Source organism: Acomys russatus, chromosome 2 (assembly GCF_903995435.1).
Source record: "Acomys russatus chromosome 2, mAcoRus1.1, whole genome shotgun sequence".
NCBI lineage: Eukaryota > Metazoa > Chordata > Mammalia > Rodentia > Muridae > Acomys > Acomys russatus.
In genome coordinates, this window is record NC_067138.1 from 54,500,650 (window position 1) to 54,526,776 (window position 26,127).

Consider the following 26,127-nt stretch of genomic DNA (forward strand, 5'->3'; position numbering starts at 1 on the left):
ACTCCAGCTTTGTGAAGAAAAGTGAGAAAGTGGAGGAAGCAACCATGAGGCTGCCCCAGTGGCTCTCATTAATGCTGATTTTGTTTTCCTAATTTTAGGTTGGTTTATTTTATCTTCATCTTTTTTTTTTTTAAATTTGGGAATTGAAGCCAGAGCCTACTGTGTGCTGGGTACCAACTATAACTGAGCTGTCTCTAAGCTACAGCCAGACCTTTTCTTCATATGTTTGTCTTTTTTAATGAATATGACTGCTCTATCTGCATATACAACTGCAGGCTAGAAGAGGGCATCAGTTCGTATTATACATGGTTGTGAGCCATGTGGGTGCTTGGAATTGAACCGCAGTCCTCTGGAAGAGCAGTCGGTGCTCTTAACTGATGAGCCATCTCTTCAGCCCTGTGTGTCTTTCCTTACAGGTGTGATCCATATGCCTGGAAGTAACCACAGAGTTAGGTTTTCATTGAGAAGCAAAGTAGGCAGGAACACTCGTGTGTTACATTCCTTGGACAGTGTTGAGACCCTGCAACATTTACTGTCGAGCTGAAGTTGCATAACATTTAAAAGAGAATCCCAAGTGTTGGTTTTCTTGTCTAGAACCTCAGTGGACTGGAGCTCTCAGTAACAAACAAACTCTAAACTTTTATTGTAACAAAACCATACTTGTTTTACTGTGAACTTACTTAAACAAATTAGAAATCAGTGTTTTGACTCTTGCTAGATTTCTGATCTTCCAGTACTAAAGAATATTTTGTTTATGGAGAGATTTGTCTGGCTTCTCACTCAGGTGTGGACACCTCAGGACCGCCAGAGCATCCTGAATTCCTTGGCACAGCTGCTCCTGGATAAGGACCATGCACTCTTGATTGCTCACCAGTTGCGCCCTATCCTTTTGGATTTGCTGGAAAGAAATTCTGAAGCCATTAAAACTGGAGGCCAAGTCAACCACGATCTGCACGAGCGTCTCAGTGTGTCAATGAGCAGACTCATCGGCAGCCATCCTGACGTTCTTCCGTGAGTAGCGCTTGCTTCATGTTTCTCTGTGAGGTGATAACCTCTTTTCTCACGTCTTTTGGGGTGGGTCTTGCTGTAACCAAACCACTTGGGGGGTTGAGGTGAGAGGCTCGTGAGTTTGGGGTTAGCCTCGACTATATAGCAATACTCCTGTGATTTTTGTTTTTTTAAGCATTTTTTAATTACCTACCTTTCTTTCTTTCTTTCTTTCTTTCTTTCTTTCTTTCTTTCTTTCTTTTTAATTCCATAGAGGGTGGCACACAGGTCAGCACAGATTGGGGTCACATATCTCCTTCCACCATGTGTTTGCTGGGAGTTGAATTCACATGTTCAGACTTGGTGGCAAGTGCTTAACCCCTGAGCCATTTCCTCACTAGCTTTTACTGGGTGTTCAGTGTCCAATGGGTGGCCTGGGTACCACTTTTAGCAAGCCAGTCCAGGCGCTACTTGTAATGGACGGACCTTGAGGTCAAAGGTCCCTTTTATTTTCTCCCAAGAATGCCTCGAGAGCTTTGAGGCTCGGCCCGTGTGCTAGCCGAGCCTCGCAGCTCTCCTCAGCTGCCCCAACACATCCCTGTCCCTGCTTTGTGTCCATTTTTGTTTGTATTTATAACCCACTGAATTCAGTTAGTGCAGCCTGTTGGTCTGGTTCAAACTGTAACTTAACTCATTTGATTTTACCAATTTCTGTCCCAGGTTTTTGGTAAGCAACGAACCTCAAACCTTTGGTAGCATTTTCTCAAACATAACTTATCTTGTGCCCATATTGGAGGTTGTATACACTGATGCATTAATGTGTGTGCAGTTAATGACTGCATAGTTCATATATAGTTAGGAGCATCATTGGCTTTTTGTATATTCATGTTATGTGCAACTGTCACCACAGTCATTTTAGAAGTTGTGTATTTTTTCCCTTGCTTTTTGTTGCTGGGGATTTAACTTGAGGCCCTTTGCATGCTAGGTAGTGTTCTGCCATGGACCTATACCTTTAGTTCTTTTCATATATTTATAAAATTGCTGACTTTGAACTTAATAATTTTTCTGCCTTAACCTTTGAAGTTCTGGGTGTATAGTCACCTGATATTAATTATTTGCGTCTTCGCTCCTTTTTTCCTCACCCACATATGAAGGTGTGCAATTTTGTTGTTGTTTTTGGAAATTCTAATCAGCTTTTAGTTACATGGGCTTTTATTATTATTGTACTCTATATTTTATATTCTGTCAATTTGGTATTTACTTTCTTCTAATTTGAGATTGCTTGTTAGATATAAATTTCCCAATTATAGTTTTGTTTATCACCAGGTGTTTTTAAATTTCTGTGTGTGTGTGTGTGTGTGTGTGTGTGTGTAAGTGTGTGTGAGAGAGAGAGAGAGATCTCCTAGGAAGATCTCTGTATGTGTGCTTTAAGTTGCACCCTAAGGACCTGGTTTCTCCCCCGGATTCAGCTGAGCATTTCTGTATTTCTGTTGTGTTTCTCTTCTGTTTCAGTAAGTGGCTTTCCCTTGTTCAGCATCATGTCAAGAAGAGTTACAGCATGAATTTTTTTTTTCTTTTTGAGACAGGATTTCTGTGTGTTAGCCTTGGCTTTCCTAGACTCACTTTGTAGACCAGGCTGACCTCGAACTCACAGAGATCCACCTGCTTCTGCCTCCCAAGTGCTGGGATTAAAGGCATGTGCCACCATGCCTGGTCCAGAATTTTTTTTATCTCTAGGTAGTAACATAATATCTGGCTCATAGTGAGAATTCAATAATGTTGAATGGGTGTATTCAGTAATTACCACTCAAGATGTGCTCTGCTTTTGTGGGTAAAGCTTTTGGTAATTTGCACATTCTCAGTTGGTGTCTCGTGCCAGGGCTTGGCTTAAGTCTTGAGGCTTGTATGGCTTCAGCATTATTCTCCCCACATCTGAGGTACCAGACAATGACAATTCTGTCTTCCCTCCTGAAGGTTTGCCCTGCGCTATTTCAAGGACACCTACCCAGTGTTTCAGAGACTCTTCCTTGAGAGTTCTGATGCTAACCCAGTGCGCTATGGACGCAGGCGGATGAAGCTCCGGGACCTAATGGAAGCAGCCCATACATTTCTGCAGCAGAGGCAACTGGTCTTCCGGGAGCTCTGGGACTGGAGTGTGTGTGTCCCTCTCCTCAGGAGCCATGATGCTTTGGTGCGCTGGTATGTGCTTAGCCTGTGCTTCTGATTTGGGGGTGTGGGCCAGGGAGGACAAAGGCAAGCCCTTTAGGTATATTTTTCTTAAATTATTTATTTTATGTGTATGCGTATTGTCTATATGCTTGTTGGATCCCAGGAATTGCAATTATGGACAGTTGTGAGCTGTTATGTGGGTGCTGGGAATTACAGTCCAGTCCTCTGGAAGAGCAGCCAGTGCTCGTAACTGCTGATCCAGCTCTCCAGCCCAGATCTTTTTGTTCTTGTGTATTCTTAGTTTTTTGTTGTTGTTGTTTTCTGAATTTTTTTGTTTTGTTTGGGTTTTTTGGAGGGGGAGGGGGGATTTGAGACAGAGTTTCTGTGTGTAGCTTTGGCTGTCCCTAGACTCACTTTGTAGACCAGGCTGGCCTGGAACTCACAGAGATCCACCTACCTCTGCCTCCTGAGTGCTGGGATCACAGGCCTGGCCACCACACCCAGCTTGTATTTTTAGTTCTTACCCTTTCTCCTTAATCATCCAGTGCTGCTTTAGAAAAAGGTGATATACATGGAGTTTCACCCTTTACCCTGTCCCGCCAAACGAGGTCGTCATGTTAGCTCTGTGTTTTGTGCACTCACGTGTGTGTTGTGATGGTTAAGATTTCCCTTTCTCGGCTGACAAGTACTTCCTTAGTCAACAGTAGGCCAACAGAGTTGTTCCGCTTTGTTTCCTCAGGCACACAGCTAATTGTCTTGCTTTGGTGACCTGCATGGATGAAGAGCATAAGTTATCCTTCCTAAGGAAGCTTTTCAGTAGTGATGAGTTGGTGCATTTCAGGTTGAGGTAAGCAGCGGCCTTCCTGGGGGTCCTGCTGGGTCATTGCTGTGGAGATTTCATGGAGCTCTTTTTCTCTCAGGTTGTTAGAAGAGGCTCAGCTGCAGGACTTGGAAAAGGCCTTGGTTTTAGCCAACCCAAAAGCCTGCCTTTGGCACAAGGGAGAGGAGCCTCAGTACATTCAGGGACACCTGGTTTCAGCTGACCTCTCTTCCAGCGTGACAGCTGTCTGTGGTGTGGTGCTGCCCAAGCATCCTTCTGATCCTTCAGAACAGGTATTGTGGCCTCAGTAGGGGCTGTGCTCTGTACACCCCAACTATTCAGTTTCCTTGGTCAGGCTCCATGAGTGTGTGTGACACACTAAAGTGATGTTCTTGTTTAGAAGTGTTGAGGGAGAAATGAAGATAAATTCACCTCAAGTTCTTCTCAGGTATTCCCTCCATCTCTTTAAAATCTGAAATTAGAAATAAAATGCCATGAACTTTAGCAAAATTTGAAGGTGGGTATAGTTACACAGACATGCTGTGGTCCCAGCTCTTCAGTTGGCTGAGGCAGGAGAATCTCTTGAGGCCAGCTTAAATAATGCAGTAAGGCTCTGCCTCAGAAATACTAAAGAACAAAACAGTAAACCAAGGCTGCTGGTGAAAGAGACTTAAAAGACGGAGGCTAGCTTGGAAAAGCACTTACATTGGTTAGACTAGGATCACTCGGCAAAACAAGAGATTAGTTCTTACTGTACTGGAAAAATGCAGATCATTTGAAACATAATATATTCTCTCTGTGCACTCTTCTAGTGCATGTGTGTTTCTACATCTGTGCGAGAGATGCACGCTTAACATGTAACTAGACTGCTAGTTCCAGCACTGGTGATCTTTAAAGTTTTTATAAATTTTCTTTTTAATTTTTATATGTAGGTATGTGTGCCTGAGTGTGTGTTTGTGCACCACATGAGTGCAGAATCTCTTAGAGGTCAGAGTTTGTGTTGGATATGCTGGAATTGTAGTTACAGCGCTGTTAATCTTATGTATAAAATGATAGCATATTGAAAGAAAAATAAAACAAGCCACTGGTGATTGATGAGGCTCTTAAATATATTTAGGAATTATCACTGGACTGTAAAGATCACTCCAATGTTAAGAGCAGCTACTGAGCCAAGCGTGGTTGCGCATGTCTTTAATCCCAGGCCTTAGGAAACGAGAGATTCTTGTGAATTTGAGGTCAGTCAGGGCTATAGAGTGAGACTCTGTCTCAAACACACAGAAGAGCACTTGCTGCTCTTGCATTGGATTGCAGTTCAGTTTCCAGCAAACAGCCCACAGCTGCATGTGACTCCAGCTCCAGAGGGTCTGATGCCTTCTTCTGGGCGCCACAGGCAGCAAGTACACATGTGGTGCTTAGACATAAGTACAAAATACTCATACACATAAAGTGATTTAAGAATGCTCTACACAAAAATAAGTTTGAAAATCTGAAGAACATATGCTTCTGAGTTTGGCTCACACTTGCAGATTAATGAGGGTCAGTAGAAGCATTGTTGCAGAAATTAACTGTCGTTTGGGGGACAGTCTCTCTTATTAGTCTTTGTTTCTTACTTTTCTCCTTAGACAAGCGACAGGAGCTCTTCACGGGAACGAGAGCTGGCTCTTAAGTCCTTTGTGTTGGTTAAGTCTGTGTGTAAGAATCTTCAGACCCTTGCTGTTGCAGTGGCTTCTCAGAATGCTGTGTTGCTGGAAGGACCAATAGGAAGCGGCAAAACTTCCTTAGTTGAACATTTAGCTGCAATGACAGGTAGAACGAACCCTCCTCAGCTTCTTAAAGTCCAGCTTGGAGATCAGACAGACAGCAAGGTAATTAAGTGGCAAGTACTGCTGGGTTGGTGTGCTTGCAGATACCAGGCTTCTAATGTTTTTGCTAAGGGAACACAGGAATAGTTATTGCCCTTCCTTCTGACTTTTGGGACAAGCTTAAATCTAACATGCTTCCTTTCCTTGTTGAAATACCTTTTCTAGGACTTGTCAAGGAAGCCGCCTTGCTATCTCGGGTGTTCGATTTCCTAATTAACCTCTTTCCACAGATGCTACTGGGCATGTATCGCTGTACAGATGTCCCTGGAGAGTTTGTCTGGCAACCTGGCACCCTGACACAGGCAGCCACAAAAGGTCACTGGATCCTCCTGGAGGACATTGACTATGCTCCCTTAGATGTGGTATGTCATCTAGCTAAGCCCTTTGCTGTGCACATCTGTCTTTTGTCCAAAGTGCCTGGGAATGGCTTGGTGGTCATTGCTTTTCATGATTGAAGGACACCTGTTCATAGTGACATGCCTAATCTGACTTGAGAGCTTGTGTTCCTCACTTGACTGTTTCATAGAGGATTTATTGAACATTTGTGCTATTTCTTGACATTGAGGGCTGTAAGATCAACATCCCAGGTGCGGCAGCTGCAGACTAGAGGGATGAGGACACATGAGGGAGGCAATGACAGTGTGCTGCATCTGTCCCTGAAGGAATGAATACTGCTTGTGCTTGCTTGCTTTCTTTCTTTTTTTTTTTTTTTTTTTTTTGAGACACTTTTTATTATACAGCTGTATATTTTGTTATGTAGCCCATGCTGACCTTGAATTGGAATTGATCTTGAATCTGCTGTGATTGCTGGAGCACACCACAATGGTGGCCTAGTTTGGTTTACAGAAAGATCACTTCTGCAGTGAAGTGGCACTCTTTGTTTCCTCTGAAATCCTTAAACTGTGACCATAAAGATGTACTAAGTACTGAGGTGTCTTTCTTTTGATAGGGTCTTTGGGATTGATTTTAATTTTTTTATAAGATGAATCTTGAAAATAAGTACATACTGAATTTTATATACTGGAGAAGACAAATAATGGCTATGTGTTGGGGGCTATTTCTGAGCCACTAAGTCTAGCTGGCTTTGGCTCATTCTTTTAAGACTTAGTGAGTCTTTTTATCTTTGGAGCAGGTCCAGTGAATTCTTCTGAATTAAGCCTATCATGCTCTATGGTCGTTTGCACATCTCTCATCTCTTTTTAGATTCAGCTTATTTATTCAGTTTATGTCTCTGCCGCAGCCCCCTCCCTCCTCTTTATCCAGCCCTACCCTCTTCCCCCTTTCCCATCTCTCCTTCTCAGAACAGGGGAGGTCTCCCCCCATTAGTATAATCCCACTCCATCTCTCATCTCTTGTAATACCCTTGATTTTAAAGGTCCTACGATCTGTTTTCATCCTACTCTCTTGCTACTGGGCCGTAGTAAGCACTCAGTGGGTATGGAGTAAATAAGCTGTTGTCCTGGAGTGCAGATAGCTAGAAAACACAAATTCCAATTTGAATTGTGGAAACTGGATGGAGTTTCCTTTAAGGATGTGTCCATCATTTGGAGACAGATGGTTGGTTTGCTTGTTTGTAACCTCTGTCTCAATGACTTTCTCAATGGGGTTTGTGATTTAGGTTTCCGTGCTGATCCCTCTTCTGGAAAATGGAGAGCTTTTGATTCCTGGCCAAGGTGACTGCCTGAAAGTATCTCCTACATTTCAGTTATTTGCAACCAGGAGGTATGTGTGACTGCCTTTCCCTGTCTGAAATCACTGATTAAGGGTTTATTGGGGCCTGAAATACTTATCCCAGAAAGCCCTGGGGCTTCAGGGAATTACAGACAACTTAGAAAGACCTGAATTCAATTTTTAGCTTTGTCATTTGTAGTCTTAGTTAAGTGAGCATGGGACATTACTGGACTTTTCCTTATACATTAGAAAAAAATAATGACATGTTCTTGGCAGGATGTTTAAGCATGTAGTTTGTTTAGAATAGACATTTAATACATTTAATATATATCCCTCCCTCAATCTGGAAATTTGTAATAACTTCCAGGTGTGGCTTTTAGTAGCAAGCAGAGAACTTACTATTAAGTGTTAAAAATAAGAAGGAAGCCAGGTGTGGTGGCACATGCCTTTAATCCCAGCACTTGGGAAGCAGAGGCAGGTGGATCTCTGTGAGTTCACAGCCAGCCTGTTCTCCAAAGTGAGTCCAGGACAGCCAAAGCTACACAGAGAAACTCGAAAAAGCAAAAAAAAAAAAAAAAAAAAGTGTTTTTCTGAAGTTATTTATTCTTTACAGAAGTGTCTTATCATTGGTTAACTATCATTATCTAAGTGCACAGTAGCATTATTTCCAGTAATTTAAAAATAATTTGATAAAAATTCCATCAAAAAAGGGGTAGGGGACTGAGTTTCTCTGTGTAGCTCTGGCTGTCCTGGACTCACTTACAGCAACCTGCCTGCCTCTGTTGGGATTACAGGCATGCACCACCATGCCCAGCAGTCCCTTTTTTCAAATGACTCAAATATCAGCCTTTAATTTTGTATCTGTGCTACTTAACCTATTAGTATCTAGCACTAAAATGTCAGCTTTTATTTATGGGTAAGGAATTATATAGTAGTCACCCTATTTATCTATGATTTCACTTAGCATGGTTTTAGATGCTCAGTAGGATTTTAAAATGTTAAATGGAAAAATACAGAAATAAAAATTTATAGCTTATATAATATTGTTGAAACTGATTATTTTAGAGTTTTGTAATTTTGATGTAGAGACTTGCTACATAATGCAGGCTGGCCATAAACTCAAATTAGCAAGCCCCAGTTTCTCCCAGGTGTGAGAATAATATGCTTTATTCTTGTTCTTCATCTCTTGCTTTGCCTAATTAATAAAACTTTACCATTGCCGTCTATATATGTTTTCTATTGTCTGGTTTCAGTCATCCATATAGGTCTTGGGTATGTCCTACATATGAAGCAGGCTGACTGTAACTCAACATAAAATCTGATCATTTTATGTGTCACTATTTGTATTTTCTTTTTTAAAATGCAGGCTCTTGAGCTGCGGAGGAAGTTGGTATCGACCTTTGAACAGTCATGCTAGTATGCTAGACAAATACTGGACCCGAGTTCACCTGCATAATCTGGACAGGAAAGAGCTGAATGAGGTATGCAGCTTTGGAGAGTAAGAGTGCTTTCATTTTTATGTTTCGTTACGAAAATTCCAGAAGTTCTACTTAGGTGGAAATAGAGGAAGTAGTACAGAGGGCACCCCTAATTGAAATATCTGAAATCTAGAATTCAAAACCAACCACCCATCCATCCATCCATATGTTTATTTATTGGAGTTCAGAAGAAGACACCCAGTGCCCTGGAACTATAGATACCACACTTTAAACAGCTATTACAAAAGATTAATCTCAGTACACACCTAACTTTGTTTGTTTGTTTGAGACAGGCTTTCTTTGTGTAGTCCTGGCTATCCTGCAATCACTTTGTAGACCAAGCTGGCCTTGAACTCACAGAGATGTGTCTGCATCTGCCTCCCGAGCGCCTGCAGGCTCATTGTGACTTGCAGGCTCATTTTCTACTCCTTGAAACTTTGTTGGTCTCCCAAGCATCCCTGACAACATTGTTCCTTTGGCAAGGTGATAACACTTCTCAGACAAGACTGGTGAACTCAGGGTTCCTTCTTTATTTGAGTTTCCCTGTCTAGCAGATGCGAGTAGCCACACCATCATTTCGTAACGCCTGGGGACCAGCAGTCGGCATGTGATGCCCACCATTGCAGTGCTCAGTGGCTGTGGACATGAATAGGACTGCACGTTGTGCTTTAAAGTTCTACTTCCTACCTTTTAAATTTCAACTGCTTCTTGTCAGTGACTCTTCTTTTGTGGACTGCTTTAATTTTCTTTCCTATAACTGGTTGGTTGTTCGTTTTACTAAAATTACATGCTGAAGCTTATAGCATTTTAATCAGGATTACACAAAGTACTTCTTGAGGAATTCTTTAATGAATGAATTCCTTGTACTTGGGTCCCTATGGTTTGGTTATTCGGGTATCTGACTTTTGTTCTCTAAACTATTTAAGATGGCTAGATCATTCATTTAGTATGAAGGCTGGGCAATGAGGAACTTAAGTGTGACGAATGGGTGGGAGAAGGACAGGTGAGGGCACAAATCACTGTGCTTGGAAACCGGAACAGAGAAAACTATTTTTGATGGACTGGTGTCAGCAGTTGGTGTGCTCTCCCCATCCCCATGCTTAGGGCTGGGGTCCAGGTCCTTGCCCAGACCAGAGCCACATTTTTCTGCTGAATTGCATGCCCATGTGTTAGGTGCTTCTAAGAGTTTCTCCAGCTGTTGAATTTCTCTCCCCGAATCAGGTTCTTCAGAGCAGATACCCAAGCCTCTTGGCCGCAACTGATCACTTACTTGATATTTATATTGAGCTTACTGGAGAAAAACATTGTAGTCCAAGTGTTGCCTCTGAACAGGCAGCACAGGAAGTCTCAGAAGCTGAGAGAGAAAACAGAAGAGTAGTCCTCGAGGGAAGAGAGTTGTCTTTAAGGTACTGGACTACGTATTGCCTTCAATTGATATTTTAAGAATGGCTTTGCTGGCAAGTTCTTAGAAGCAGATGATCCAGACAGTTCAAGTTTACAGATTAAACCTGTGGGTTGCGTCGTGAGCTCAGATCCCATTGAGCAGGGTCTGTCATGTGTATGCAGTTCTAGCATTCTAAGAGCCTGAGGCCAGAACATCCTCCAGGATCAGCAGGCCTGTGGACCAGACTGGCGTACAGAGCTTGTGTAGCTCTGAAACAAAGATTCAACATTTCACTTAAATTGGTGCTTTTACTTTATTTATTTTTATGTGGTGGTGATGGTGAGGGTTTGAGACAGAGTCTCTCTATATATAGCCCTGGCTGTCCTGGAACTCTATGTTGACAAGGCTAGCCTTGAACTCACAGAGATCTGCCTACCTCTGCCTCCCTGGTGTTGGGATTAAATGTGTGTTCCACCATACCTGGTCTTTTTTTAACAGGTCTTAAGTAAGTCTTTGTAGATTAGTTGTGTATAATGAGTTCTGTGCCTCAGGTCTCCATTCTCAGTGGGGACTAGGAATGAGTGGGCCCCTGCACTTGGTAGTATTTAGTCTTTTTCCTCTCGTGTTACCTTGTCTGGCATGGGTCAGGGAGGAACAGATATGGTTAAGGATTTAAACCTCTAGTACTTTTTCCTCACATTGGTAGAAAAATAGGAGACTTCAGTCATCAGATAACCTTAGAGTTAAGAGTGCTAAAGAAAATGGTCATCTCTCTGGTCTGCTTTTGTCTTTGTTTTTAAGGGATCTACTGAATTGGTGTAATAGAGTTGCTCGTGGCTTTGACAGTACATCTCCATCAGCATCGCTGCATGTTTTTCAGGAGGTAAGATGCTGTTGGCTGTCTTCAGTGGCTGCCAGCTTCTCTAGCTACAGTTTATTTCCCCTAGTGACTTAAAACTGAGCTGCCTTCAAGCTCCTCCGTTACAATGAACGGGTGTACTAGAGAAGACGAAAAGTGAGGTGGAAGCTTGACTAAAGCGGGTGTCTGGTACGTCACAGTGCTCTAGAGCTGTGGTTTTTGTGTCCTTTGCACCTTCTCTTCATCTGTTGATCTTTGGTTTAGAGAAATATATGGGAGAGTAAGAATTGTGTCTTTAGCAATAGAGCTAATTCCTTAGGGGAAAGTAGGCCCTGAAACACTGACTAACTTTGACTATAAGATGTTGTAGTTTCCCTTCTGAGGTTGAAGAGAACCTCAGCCCAGTTAGGTTTGCATTCTCTTTATGTATGTGCTAAAGTTACTTGGAATAGAAAGCAAGCTCGTTTGGAGTACATACTACTTTAAGCTTTCTGAACCTTAAAATGCTGTGTAGCTCTTTTCTTTTTCAGTTTTCAAGACAGGTTTTCTCTGTGTAGCCCTGGCTGTCCTGGAATTCCTTCTGTAAACCAGGATGCCTCAGACTCAGAGATATGCCTGCCTCTGTCTCCCAGGTGTTGGGATTTTAAGCTTTGCAACACTACTGCTTAGCAGTAATTTTATTTTTATTTTTTTAATACTTTATGTAAAAAATGATTTTATTTATACAGTATTCTGCCTGCAAGTGTGCCTGCAGCCAGAAGAGGGCACCAGATCTCATTATAGATGGTTGTAAGCCATCATGTGGTTGCTGGGAATTGAACTCAGGATATTTGGAAGAACAGATGGTGTTCTTAAACTCTGAGTCATCTTTCCAGCCCTGCTATTTTTACTCTTAACCTTCATTTTTCAATAAAATTTCTTTTTCATTCTCTAACATTTCTCTTTTCTTATAGATACATTTATTTTTTTCCCTTTTTATTATTATTAATATTGAGATGGACAACCGGACATTTCTTCTACTTTATTTTTAATTTTATGTCAGTGTGTTTGTGGGGTGTGTAACATAACATTCGTATGGCAGTCAGAGAACAACTTTGATTCCAGAGATCAAACTTAAGTTTACCCTATGAGCCCACTTCACTGGCCCCAGATGGGTCAGTGAACTGAAAACCTAGAGGTTTAATTGCTTGTATCCCATACAGTCCTGAAATGATTCACCACGCAGCCCTGGATCACTTGCATCTTCTGACTGTCTTGCCTCTACCTCCCTGGTGCTTGGCTTATAGGCATGTGCCACTACACCTGTTTTACATGCTGCTGGAAATGGAATATAGGCTTCTTGTATACCTAGAAATTGTTCAAACCTACTTGCGATTTTTACTTTATATATTTTTTTGTTGTGTAGCCCAGCCTGGCCTTCAATTTGTCACTCTCCTACCTCCTTATTCCCATGTCTGAAATTGGAGGTGTTGTAAGGATATGTAACTTGGTGTGTGTGCAGGACGTGTGTGTGTGTGTGTGTGTGTGTGTGTGTGTGTGTGTGTGTGTGTGTGTGTGTGTGTGTCCTTTTAATGCTAGTTCCAATTTGTGAGGTTCGGGCAAGAGGATCACTTGAACCCAGGATTTATCTTTTTTTTTTTTTTTTGCCACATTGTGAGAGTCTGTCAGGTTGGTTTGTTTTGTTTAAATGTTTGCTGGGCCTGGTGGGGCATGCCTTTAATCCCAACAGGCAGGTGGATCTCTGTGAGTTTAAGGCCATCCTGGTCTACAAAGTGAGTCCAGGATAGCCAAGGCTATACAGAAAAACCCCGTCTCCAAAAAACAAAAAAGATAATTTTGAAGATTTATTTTTACTTTATGAGTGTGCATTTGTGTGTGTGTGTGTGTGTGTGTGTGTGTGTGTGTGTATCTCTGTGTCTTTTGTCACATGCATGCCTGGTACCAGTAGAAGTCAAAAAAGAGCACTGGATCCCTTGGATTTGGAGTTTTAGTTGATAGTGAGCCACTGTTTAGGTGCTGGGTTCTCTACAAGAATAGTAAGTGGTCTTAACTGCTGAGCCACCTCCTCCCAGTAAAACAATGAAAAACTAATCACTGATGTCTACCCCACTATAAATCCCTGTCCCCTCTTTAGTTTTTACTCTATTTTATATTCTTTAATGTTCTGGAGTGGGCTAATCTAGCCAATCCCAGACTTGACATAAGTAGGATCATGCAGTATGTGGCCTTTTGAATCCAGCTGCTTCACTCTGCGTGTTTTCATGTTTAATCCTTGTACCATTTATTCTTTCTTAGAATAGTATTTCAGTTGTTTATATATGTGACTTCATATTTTTTCATTAAGCTGTTAATGAGTCTTTCTGCTTTTATCTTTGGCAGTTGTGAAATAATGCTTCTGTGAATATTTCTATACAAGTGCTTCCTTAGTAAATAGACAGTATGTGTGTTGAAAGTAGAGAAGTATTTCTATTGGTTTCTTCCGTCATGTTGGGAAACTCATGGTGGCAGGAGGTTGAGCTGCTTGACTGCACCCACCGTCAGGAAGCAGGGAGAAAGACGTTTAACATAATGAAAATCGATAGTTTACTCTGATAGTGGATTACTTTTTTAAAAAGATTTTTTTTTGTGTGTGTGTGTGTCTGTCTGTCTGTCTGTGCCTGCCTGCTCCTGTTCATGGATGAGTGCAGATGCCCACAAAGGCCAAAAGATGGCTTTGGATCTTCTGGTGCTGAAGTTACAAGCAATTGTGAGCTGTCCAGCATTAGTGCTGGGGACCTGATTTGGGTCCTCTAGAGCAGTACGTGCTCTTAATCAATGAGCCACCTCTCTAGCCTACTGTGTTACTCTTAAAATCAGTTGACATTTCTCTTGGTTGTTTTAATAGGCTCTGGACTGTTTCACTGCTATGCTTTCTGAGCAGACAAAAAAACTGAAAATGGCAGAAATTATTGGAAGCAAACTGAACATTTCTAAGAAAAAGGTATGTACATTACTTTTGTGTTCATGTTGAAAGAAGGCTGGGCTGCTTTGCTGAATGATCTCTGTTCCTTGCCAAAGGTGGCTTTTGTACTGTTAATTCCTCTTTAGATACTAATTGTCCATTGCTACCTATCAGGGAATGGAAAGTTCCAGTGTAATTCTCTTGGTGTTTTGTATTCTTAAAGTGAGTTTCCTCCTGTCGTCTGTATATCATGTAGACCTGTTTGTTTCTAGTGTTTGGTGACTGTGTTTTTCAGGGTGCAAACAGTCTCAGTGATACTGTTGTCTGTGCTTCAGTGTATAAATTTTCTTTCTTAACGTTTTACTATTAGGTATTATTATTTTTTAGGCAGTGCCTTAATTGTGTAGCTCTTTCTAGCCTGGAACACTTGATCTGCCTGCCTCTGCCTCCAGAGCGCTGGTATTAAAGGTGTGTGCCACCATTCTCAGCTTACTGTTTTTCATTAAAAATCAAAAGAATAGTTCCAATGAATGGCACTAAGCAGGCCCATTAGGTTTAACACCAAGATTGGTGATTGGTGATATCGTACCTTTTACTTTTTAAATCAAGGTATGCGTTTTTGAGGGCCTGAGATTATAACCCAACATTCATGAGGTCCTGGATTTGGTGTACAGAGGGGAGATACATGTGTAGTTTTTAAAAGGGAAAGTCTTTGAGCAGTGGTACTGGTGTTGTGGAAGCCTGCAGAAACGTCTAGGTTAATCAAGGTGTTCGTACTTGATATATCTTTCAGTGATAGCAGCAGTAAAGATGTTTGCTAGGCTTTTGCAGTAAGTAGTGGGGCTATAGCATACCCTTACTATAGCATGCCCTCCTGAAAAGAACTTAACTTCTGTGTTCCTCAGAGTGGGCAAAGGGCTATAATGAGCAATGTTTCTTCTACACCTTGGGGGGGAGGGGCTCCCTTTAAGCACTTGCCCATTTTTTCTAGGCCCAAACCTGAACCTTAATGTGAGTTCTTTGAATGATAAGGTAAAAATGAATGGCTACCCTGTGGACTTCCAGGTACCTCTGTTGTAGCTTTTCTTTCTCTCAGACAGACTATGGAATTTTACTCTTATGTTAGAAGTTAAAGCCTACAAAAGCATGAAGAACACTTGACTTTTTATGTTATGAGTAGATTTTTTTCTCTGAACTCTCATTAGAAGTCAGTGTGTTCACTTTATCTAGGCTTACTTGGATGAGTGAAGGATACAGGTACACTGTCTTTCCTGTTGCTCTCATACAGTCCCCTGGCAAAGCACAGTTTATTTTGGTCAGTTCCAGGTGACCATGGCAGGGAAATGGCAGAGATGGGAGCTTGAGGTAGCTGGTCAGACTGATCTACAGTCAGGAAACAGAGCAAGGAATGCTTTAATGTTGGTGTTCAGCTTGCCTTCATTTATACAGTCCAGGGCACCTACCCAGAGGCAAGAGGTCTTCCCACAGGGTTAACATCATCAGGCGAGTCCTTCACAGGCTTGGCCAGACTATGTCTTCTGAGTAATGTTAAATTACCCAGTTGGCAGTTAACGCTAGCTGTCTTTGGAACACTCCTTGGATGGGTGTTCAGTGTTTAAACTTTTTAAAAGAAACTTGGAAAGTAAATGAAAATAAGAACAAAGAAACCCCTGATGTAACGCTAACTTGGGTGTCTTGGAAGTAGACACAGCTTCCATGGTGGAGCACTGATGAGAAGGGTTCATTAGGATACTTTGGCTAAAGAAATGTGTAAAAGCAGGCAGGTTTTTAACTTAATTCAAATCTTTCTCTCCCACAGGCTGAATTTTTCTGTAAACTTTATAAACCAGAAGTTATCATTAATGAGCTAGACGTCCAAGTAGGTCGAGTTCGGCTTTTGCGGAAACAAAGTGAAGCTCTCCGCGTACAGAAGTGAGTAGAGTTCACAGAGCTGCCTGGGCTCGCAGCCCTCCCTGCATGGTGTGTGTTGAGGAGTAGTCGTTCCCAAATAGGTTCTGCGGACAAGATGTGATAGTTGTCAGCAGCTTGGAACTGGTAGAGGTCCTTGTTCTGACTTACTGCAGTTTTATGAAATAAAGCACAAGTAGGTATCAGGCTGTACTAGGTTGTAAATTCCTTGGTGACTAGGATCATATAAAATTCTAAATAATGTGTATCGGAAATATGTTTTTGACATCATAGTATTTTAGTTACAATCAATCACACTAGCCACTGAAGTGAAGGCTCACCACAATGTAACATGAGCTTTAGTTTAATTAAATCTTCAGTGTTGTATCTCAAGACTCAATTTTGGAGGAAGACTGCTTTAACATAATATGATTATGTATTATTATTTGAATACTTCCAAAATACATCTCTTATGTTGCATATCTGTATGACATGTGTATGTGGTTGTGTATGTCGTGGTGTGCAATGTGAAGGTCTCAGGACAACCTTGGACAGTCAGTTCTCTTTCCACCTTTTCGTGGTTTCAAGGGGTCAAACTCTGGTTGTTGGGCTTTTGTTATGGGCAGAAAATGCTTTTACCCACTGAGCCTTTCTCCAGTCCTCATCTATATGAGGAATTGATTTGTTCAAGAATATGCTATGCAGGTTATGTCTTATATTTTGGGTGTTCAGAACCTAACATTGTAACCACAGGTGTTACCTTGTTATAGGTGACACTTAGCAGCTGAATGGATGTTGAGTGTTTGTAGAGCGTAGTAAAGTTGTGGTTTGTGTGTTCTAAGAATATGAAATAATATGAACACGGTTATTCTAGATTATTTTCTCATTTTTCTTTGTTTTTTTTTTTTATATCCAACACTAACAAAAGCTTGAAGCCTAGGTGTTTGTTTTTCTCTTTTACTTCTTTTATTTTCCTGCTGGGACTTGCCCAAAATAGGTAAGTACTATACCACTGAACTACATTCCTAGTTAGTACATTTTAAGTAGGGTCATTAATAGATTGCCTGGGCTGCCCTAAAACTCATCATTCTGCTGAAGTCATCGTGCCTGGCCCAGCTAGCTTCTAAATCCCTTTCCCTTTCCCAGGGAGAAGTACACTTTTGCTGCAACTCGCCCATCCTCTGTTCTTCTTGAACAGCTCGCAGTGTGTGTCAGTCAAGGGGAACCGGTGTTGTTAGTGGGAGAGACAGGAACTGGTAAAACCTCCACTGTCCAGCACTTGGCTCGTGCCACAGGTATCTGAGGGGCTGGGGGTGGGTAAGCGAGGGGACATGGTCCCTGACTTGTGGTGTAGGCCTGGCCTCAGGCTTGGGGTCTTCTTGCCCTAGCCTCTTGTGTGCTCGGCTTATTTGCATGCATCACCGTGCCTGGTTGTGTGTTTTTACTTTGGTTTTGTTGCTGTTTTCTTCTAAATAGTAAACCTAAGGATATTAAAGTTTGAAGTAACCTCATTCCACGTATAGTTGGTTTCCCTGGAAGTAACCACTATTAACAGATTGGCACTAATTTTTTTATAGCCTCTCTCTACACACAAACACAGGCATGTATACATATATATTTTCAAAATGAATGAAATTATACTCTGGCATATATATGCCATACACATTGCTTTTCTTTCTTTCTTAAGATTTATTTATTATTTATACAGTGTTCTGCCTGCATATGAGCTTGCATGCCAGAAGAGGGCACCAGATCTCAGTATAGGTGGTTGTGAGCCACCATGTGCTTGCTGGGAATTGAACTCAGGACCTTTGGAAGAGCAAACAGGGCTCTTAACAACTGAGCCATCTCTCCAGCCCATGCTTTGCCTTTCTTATGGTGTAGCTCAGGTTGGCCTCCTCCTTATGAACCTGGTGATCCTGCCTCTGCCTTCTTGGATAACATTTCAGGTGGATGGCAAGAATTGATTATGTTTGTACTTAATTAAAACTATTCGACAACTTTTATCTTACTTCTTTTAATGGCCAATGGTATTAAATACTCTGGATATTTATTTATTCCTAATTTAGAGGCATCAATTTATTGAAGGATCTTTTTGTTTGTTGTTTCTTGTGTTTTCAAGACAGGATCTCACTATGTAGCTCCAGCTGTCCTGGAACTCAGGGCATAGATCAGAACTCTGTATAGATCAGAATAGCCTTGAACCCACAGAGATCTGCCCACCTCTACCTCTGGAGTGCCGGGATTAAAGGCATGCGCTGAAGGATCTTTTTGTTGGTTACTATTTTTAAATGTTGAAGAATTCTAAGATGTAAAATTTTTTTAATTTATTATGCTTTATTCATATTACATTCTGATTGCTACCGCCCCCGCACCTTCCTGTTACCACCCTCCCAAATTCTAAAAGTTTTGTAATTGATTGAGAAGGTTAAAAAAAATGCATATGTGAAATTTTGCCATGCCTTCTAATGCATTGTGGTTTTCCACTAAGCTTTTTTTATGTCTTGTTTCTGGTGGTTTGCTTTGTTTTGTGCAGTGAGAATTTTAGAATTTTGGTTTCTTTAAAAAACAAAGAAATATTATCAGAATATGTTTTCATTATAATCCCAGGTGTGGGCATGTGGGGCTGCTTTGCAGCAGCTGACTATAATTTGCCTTGTGCTCTGGCTGTGGTGTGGTTTTGCCATCTGCAGATAGTTTCTGTGAGTGTGTGACGTTTGGAATTCTAGGGACTTTTCAGAGGGTAGATAAATGCTAGAGGCAAGGTGGCCTGTTTTTGTTTCTTTAGTTTTTGGTCACAGTTTGTAATGTAGTCATAGGCAAAGAAGTTAGACATCCTGATGGCGAAGATCAAACTTGCCCCAAGGAGCCTGATGCTCCCAGTCACAGGAAGTCGTCTAATGATAAAGTCACCCCTTTCCTCTCTATCCTTTGATCTCTCCTGTTAGTATTAGGAGGTTGAAAGGGAAGAAGTAAAAAGGTGGGAAAGGAAGAAAAACCCACAAAATACCAAATGCCAGTTATAGTTTTGTTTCTGCTTTTTTTGAAACAAGTTCTATTCTGTATTTTTGGCTAGTCTGTGACTCACTTTGTAGACCAGGCTGGCCTGGAACTCAATAAGGGTCTGTCTGGGATTGAAGATAGGCACCATCACACAGCCTGGCTCCTTTAAATGCTTGAAATAATTTCTTCCTTTGTTTCTTAAAGGTCACCATTTGAGAGTTGTCAATATGAATCAACAAAGTGACACTGCAGACTTGCTTGGAGGGTAAGTGTGGTTCAGATACTATGTTGTGGCCCTGGAGAGATGGTTCAGTTCAAGAGCACTGGCTGCTCTTCCAGAGGTCTTAAGTTCAGTTCCCAGCAAACACATGGTGCCTCACAACCATGTGCAAGATGATCTGATGCCCTCTTGTGTATATGCGGACAGAGCACTCATAGACATTAAATAAGTAAATAAGTAAGAACGAGTATGCTTAACACAGATGACACAGTCTTACATCACTGAGCATGGCCTGAGTCCTTCTAAGTGCTGGTAGTGTTATCCAGCTGTCGTTAGCAGTGTGGTACTGTTTTGTCTTCTTGCTTGTTGTTCTGGGGTTTTAACCCTCTAGTATTTGCACGTACAAGGTAAGTACAGCAATATGTTAAGCATATGAAAGGCTGACTATACCCTGATGCAATAAAGAATTTGAGCCAGTGCATCTTAAACTACAATTTTATTTAGGCTCCAGCTTGGTGAATAGAAGATAACCTTTTTCTTTGTTTATGTACTACTCTTAGATACGAAAGGGAAATGTTAACATTTTTTTATAGATAGGAACTTGCCTTATTTTCTGTAATATACAGAAAATGGTATGAAAATCAGGTCTTTTAATATAGATCCATATGTGACTTCCTTGTTTAAGGAGCATTGTGCGTAAAGTGAGAAGGCCAAAAGTAATCAAAATTTGGTAATAGCTGGTGAGATACAGTAATATCCTCTTCCTAGGATGCATAATTAGTTTCATGTTTTATAAGTCAAGTTGAATATATTAAAATATAACAAAAACTACAGAAAAGTATACGATTTTATAGGCCTAAGTAGTTTACAATACAGGTAAAGGCACTTTAAAATGAAGAGCTTTAAGCTTTAGTCGTTATTCATACTGAGATTGCTTTTTGGTTGTCTTTCTTTGTATATATTACCACAGGGCTCTTTGGATGCTTTTTTCCCCAGACAATATTTTTATTCTTAGAGAATTTCATACAGTATACTTTGTATGATGACCTTCTAACTCCTCCCATATAGCCACATTGTCTTAACTACTTTCCATCCATTCCAATCTGAGATTTTTTTTCTTTGTTTTTATTTTGTGGTTGTTGTTGTTGATTTTTCCTTTCCTTTCCTCTTTGAGTCCAGTTTGTTTTCAGCTAATGTTTGTTTAGTTTTGTTTTTGGTGAGGTTTTCGTTTGTTAGTTTTGAGAAAGTTTCACTATGTAGCTTACGTTGGCCTTGAAACAGTGGGCTCTCCTGCTTCTACCTTACCATTAGACCCTATCTAGACCTTTGCTTTTTGATTAATTTTAAATGATAAATGTCATCGAACCCCATTCTCAAAAATCAAACTGAGCTTTGTTGATGTTAGGCAAGCACTCTATAACAGAGCTGTGTATACCTTTCCACCCTCATTTAATTTTTACCGTATTTTTTCTTGTTTAAATTGGGCTGCTGGTAGGCAACACATGCACCATAGACACAGCTCATTATATTACTTGTGAGGAGAGAAAACTAAATTCCAAGAGGGTGGTATGCGAGAGTTTAAAGACTCCCTGAAAGAAGGACAGGTGGTGTAGATGGAGTGAAGAAGTCCCCCAGGAGGGAAATAGCTAGCACTGAGCAGTACAGTATAGAGCACATGACCGGTTATCACTAAGGCTTGGGAAGAGGCCTGAGGGACGTGTGAGGAAGAGCCTAGTAAGTTAAAAAGAAAGTTTCTCTTTGATGAAATTGAAAATGAAGAAATGAAAAAAAAAAAAAAAACAGACTGACGAAAATTAAATATAAATAAAATGAGCAACTCTGAACTTTCTTGCCATGCACAGGCTGTTCTTAAACACACTGAAAAGGGATCGATGGATGCTGGACTCACTCAGCCCAACACTAAATGAAGAAGTAGTATTTCTTTCTGCACTGTTTACTTTCATAAGTTAGTATGGATTGTTTTCTGTGTTAATTTCATGTATCGTTGTGCAAAGTCCTTTTCCTTTGTTGTAGCTATTTTAAGATATAGCCTTAAGTGTAGATCTAGTGTGTATTACAGGGAGCTGGTTGTTCTTGATGGGGCAGATGTTCTGGACTCTTGACTCTGGCAGGAATTTCTGGAATTGTTCCTAAGATACTGTTTCTAAAAGACATGTTAAACACTTTGCTTTAAAGTCACGTGTAGGTCTGTTTTCACATTCCTTCTTCAGCTGCATTGATTGGATATTTTTTTCTTTTTAAGAAGGGGGCTAGAGAGATTGCTCAAAGGTTAAGGGCACTGACTTCTTGTTCCTCCAGAGGTCCTGAGTTCAGTTCCCAGCAACCACATGGTGGCTCACAACCATCTATAATGTGATTTGATGCCCTCTTCTGGCCTGTAGGTGTATATGCAAGCAGAGCACTGTATACATAGTAAATAAATCTTAAAAAAAAAAAAAAAAGAAAGAAACTTAAAAAAAGATGTGAGCTGGAGAGATGGCTCAGAGGTTAAGAGCACTGGCTGCTCTTCCAAAGGTTCTGAGTTTAATTCCCAGCAACCACATACTGGTTCACAGACATCTATACTGAGAGTTGGTGCCCCCTTCTGGCGTGTAGGTGTACATACAGGCGAAACACTGTATACACAATAAATAAATAAAATCTTTTTTTAAAAAAAAGGTGCATGACTAGTTATTGTTTGTTTGTGAGGTTGGAGGGCTTGCTGATAATTGTAAGGCCTCCTGGGTAGTAAGTATCATTGAGTTAACCTGTGCCCTGTCTCCCTGTCTCCATCAGTGGAAGTCTTCATTGCCTTAACTGAGCTTCAGGCACTAGGCTCGGCTGAGTAAGCCTATTTTTCTTTTAGGGAAATTGGTATCATTTGAAATACTGAACTGATTTTTATAAATTTTATAGCTGACAGTAACAGAGCCAGTTCTTGTTAGTAATAATTATAATGACTGATTCCATGTAGCAGTTCTCTTGGCCAAGCCCCTCCTTTGTGTCCTTTTTACCTGTGTTACTTTCTTGGCTTTCTTACCAGTCCTGCACATAGACCAGTGCTGTTCTCTAGATGGCATGTGGTTCTTTAGATGGTGTATTTAGTTTCTTTGACCTGGTCCAGTGCTTTGGTCTTGTTACTTTTCTTCTCCTGACTTCTTAAGTGTTTTTCTATTACCTTAGTCTCTTTTGGGCAGTGGTTGTCAACCTTTCTTTTTTTAAACTACAAGTCAGCCTCACTTAAATCAGGATAGTCCAACAAAGGCATTGTTAGCCATTCATGATCTGAATTTGGAGGTATGAATTGTGGTACGCATTAAAAGCCATGAGACATTTGTTTTGTAATAAATAAGGCAGTGGAATTACTCATTGGTGGCCTTTTAAAGATAAGCTATTAGGTCTGCCCTCTCTCCCTTCTTAGTTCCAGCGAAGATCATTTTTGTTTCAGGGATGTTCTTTTGGGATTCTCCAAATACTCCATCATGGTATCTTCTCCTCAAGTGATACCTTTGTTCTTGTTGGCATCTGTGTAGGAGAATCCAGAGGCCAGACCTGTCTTCCACACAAAAAGACTATGGAGATTTGGTCCAGTCTTATGCTTGCCTCCTTGTTCCACAGTGTGGCACTGGGCACACCTCTGAACAAAAATCTCTTGCCTTTCTCAACATCCCCTATTTTTTAAATTCATTCTGGGCTGGTAGACAGCACAAATGTTAAAACCTGAAGACTGACATTCTGCTGTCTTGGTTCTCAACCTTCTTAACACTGCTACCCGGTAATAGAGTCCCTCATGTCCTGGTGACCCTCAACCAGAAAGTTATCTCGTTGTTACTTCATACCTGTGATCTTGTTACTATTCTGAATTGTAATTACTATTGTGAACTGTGATGTAAACATTGATATGTGACCCACAGGTTGAGAACAGCTGCCTTAGGCACTTAGCAGATCCCATCACTGTCTTCCTCAAATCTTCGCTATCTTCTCAGAACATTTAGAACACATCAGAAGGTGTATTTTTGGTATCGTAGCATTCATAGTGAACTCTGGCACCCCTTGAAGATTTTGTCTGCTTTCCTTGTTGGTGGAGCTGTGTGAACTTAACTGTGTTTCAGACATTGGGCTCAGACTGTGTTAATTATACGTTATCCTTGAGTGCTATCATCTTCCTCTCACAGACACCTGCTTAGTCACTTCTTGTTTAAGGCTCTTTCAAATGTCCCCCTTTCAGGAGAGCATTTATCGCTGCTGTATATGTTGCCAATACCTCTATTGCTTACTCCTTACTGTAGTTAATATAATCCATAGTACCAAAACACTGTCTGGTGGTTTATAGAAATGTTTTCTGTGTTATCTCACTGATCAGGTTATAAGCTACCTAGGACCTTGTGGGTGTTGTTGATTCACTACTTAACAAATGAAATATGCTACATATATTTTGACTGAATAAATAAAGTTTAAAAAATGTGTTAGTGAAGAGTTTGAATTTCCCTTTATCTACCATTCTCAGCAGAATGCTTCTCTGATCAAAGCTGAGAACAGCGCTTGTCCCTGGGCCACCAGGACTTGTATCTGCTCTCCATACCAAGTTCCACACGTGCTTATTTAAATGTGATTGATAGTAAAATAAATGACATATCTTTTGTGGTCCATTTAGAAATTACAAACTTTTTTTTAGTGCTTTTTTAATCTAAAATGCTTAATCTTCATTATAAATTGACAACATTTGAAGTGTGAAAGTAGATCACAACTGAAAACTTAAGATTCTCCGTGATGTTAATTGTATTTCTGATTTTGATTGGTTTTCATTGTGTTTCCTAGTTTCTGCTTCAAGAGTTTATAAATCACATTTATTCCCCCCCACCCCCCACCCCAGGTTCAAGCCAGTGGACCATAAGCTTATTTGGCTGCCCTTACGAGAGACATTTGAGGAACTGTTTGTCCAGACGTTTTCAAGAAAACAAAACTTCACCTTTTTGGGACACATTCAGACCTGCTATAGGCAGAAACGATGGCATGATCTCCTCAAATTAATGCAACACGTACAAAAGTCAGCTATTACCAAGGAAGGAAAGGGGAGCCAGCCTGGTAAGAATATGAAATACATAAGATGGGTTCATTTAGCGATGGAAAATGATTAAGTAAAAAAGATTAGTGAAACTTGATAGGTCTTCAGGCAGAGGTGACTAGTTTTGAACTGTTCCAGCTGTCATGCCTTTAGACAGGGTTCCAGAAAGGTGGCTACATGGTGCTGGTGTACAAGCATGCCTAGTGGTCAGGGTGGCATGTTTCCTCAGAAAGAGCTGTCTCCCACCGTAAATAATAAGCTTTTGGAAGCTTAGTCATTTTCATTTCGCTTTCTCACCTATGAAATGGTAATAGTATCAGCTACTTGAAAAGTTCTTCTAAGAGGAACTGCATTACAGAGTGCATGTACATGTGAGCTAGTGGCAGCTGTCACATGGCCATCATTATGTAGGTGCATGAACTTAGTGCTTAACTCTCTTGTGTTTCCCAGCTTTATGGTTTTGTGTTTGAAAGTGTACTGTTCCTGTATGTAGCATGTTAATGTGCTTTCACACCACTTAACCAAAATACATGACCAGCAACTTAAGGGAGGAAGGAAGATTTATTTTGGCTTGTGATTTAAGATCGATTTCAATCCATCATGAGGCGGTGTGGCAGCAAGCAGGAGCAGTCCCATCAGTGGCAGTAGTAGATAGTTGGTCACATCAGAGTAACCCTCAACACAGAGAACAGCTGGGAATTGGTTCTCTCGTTCCACCTGTTGGTTTCAGGGATTGAATCCAGGTTGTCAGGCTTAGCATCAAGGCCCTTTATTCACCGAGGCATCTTGTTAGTTCTAGAAAGCAGCTGTAACTAAGGGCTGGAGTGTAATGTTCAAAGGACTGTTCTAAGAGACGTGTTTTCTTGCCAGTGAGTCCTCCCCTTCTGAAAGGTCCATAGCCTTCTAAAAGATGCTCAGCAGTTAAGAGTCACAGCTCTTAAAGAGGACATGACTGTGGCTCTCAGTACTCAGGACGGCTGGCTCACAGCCATCTGAAATTCCAGCTTCAGGGAATTGAACACTTTTTGTCCCCATAGGCACCCATACTGGTACGCGCGCGCGCGCGCGCGCGCACACACACACACACACACACACACACACACACTTACTTAAAAATAAGAAAAAGAAATCTTTTAAAGAAGTGCCTCTAGATAGAGAACATGCATTAAAAATGTGCTATTGGGGGACATTTCAGATTGAACCGTGACTCTTCTGAAGGTAAAGTCTTGTCGTTATTCTTTACCAGGGCTGCTTCTAAAGGAGAAATGGGAAGCATTTGGCTTTAGACTCAACCATGCCGAGCAACAAATGAAAATGACTGAGAATGCCCTATTGTTTGCATTTGTGGAGGTATATCATTTATTATTTAGGTTAATGGATGTTAGTTTGATGGAGGGTTATTATTTTTTATTGCTTTGTGTTGTGTCTGCTGTTAACGACAGGAAATACTTTAAGAAAAAATAATATAAAGAGAAGACTATGAGCAGTGCTCTTCCTGGTCCTCAGTTTTAATGAGCCCTGGGAATGTTTACTTGAGGACAGTGCACTCTGTTACTTTACCTTTGTATGATACGACCAAGTACAAGCTCCAGCTTAGTTGTCTCTATGAGCCTCTGCATTTAGCTGTGATTTGGTGTGATTCAGTCAGTGCCCAGTTTGGTTCCAGGCCATGGTTATCTCCCGTTTGCTGGGGGCAGGTACCATCTTGATTAAATTAAGCATTGGTGATGTATAGCTGATTAAAGATTCATTTTGATAGT

At 40.9% G+C, this 26,127-nt stretch overlaps 1 protein-coding gene and 1 pseudogene across 1 annotated transcript in view; one reads left to right on the plus strand and one right to left on the minus strand.

Annotated features, from left to right (window-relative positions):
- Mdn1 (midasin AAA ATPase 1) overlaps positions 1-26,127 on the plus strand; it is a 127,424-nt gene that overhangs the window by 3,963 nt on the left and 97,334 nt on the right. The window contains exons 2-17 of the mRNA XM_051161188.1: positions 785-1,011; positions 2,962-3,186; positions 3,896-4,003; positions 4,077-4,269; positions 5,599-5,841; positions 6,069-6,200; positions 7,457-7,560; positions 8,876-8,990; positions 10,209-10,393; positions 11,173-11,254; positions 14,115-14,210; positions 15,991-16,103; positions 17,226-17,374; positions 19,287-19,347; positions 24,176-24,387; positions 25,614-25,717. Of these exons, the coding sequence (XP_051017145.1) occupies positions 785-1,011; positions 2,962-3,186; positions 3,896-4,003; positions 4,077-4,269; positions 5,599-5,841; positions 6,069-6,200; positions 7,457-7,560; positions 8,876-8,990; positions 10,209-10,393; positions 11,173-11,254; positions 14,115-14,210; positions 15,991-16,103; positions 17,226-17,374; positions 19,287-19,347; positions 24,176-24,387; positions 25,614-25,717 (2,349 nt within the window). The remainder of the gene's footprint in view (positions 1-784; positions 1,012-2,961; positions 3,187-3,895; positions 4,004-4,076; positions 4,270-5,598; positions 5,842-6,068; positions 6,201-7,456; positions 7,561-8,875; positions 8,991-10,208; positions 10,394-11,172; positions 11,255-14,114; positions 14,211-15,990; positions 16,104-17,225; positions 17,375-19,286; positions 19,348-24,175; positions 24,388-25,613; positions 25,718-26,127) is intronic.
- Positions 22,665-23,605, minus strand: LOC127205677 (cytochrome c, somatic-like; annotated as a pseudogene).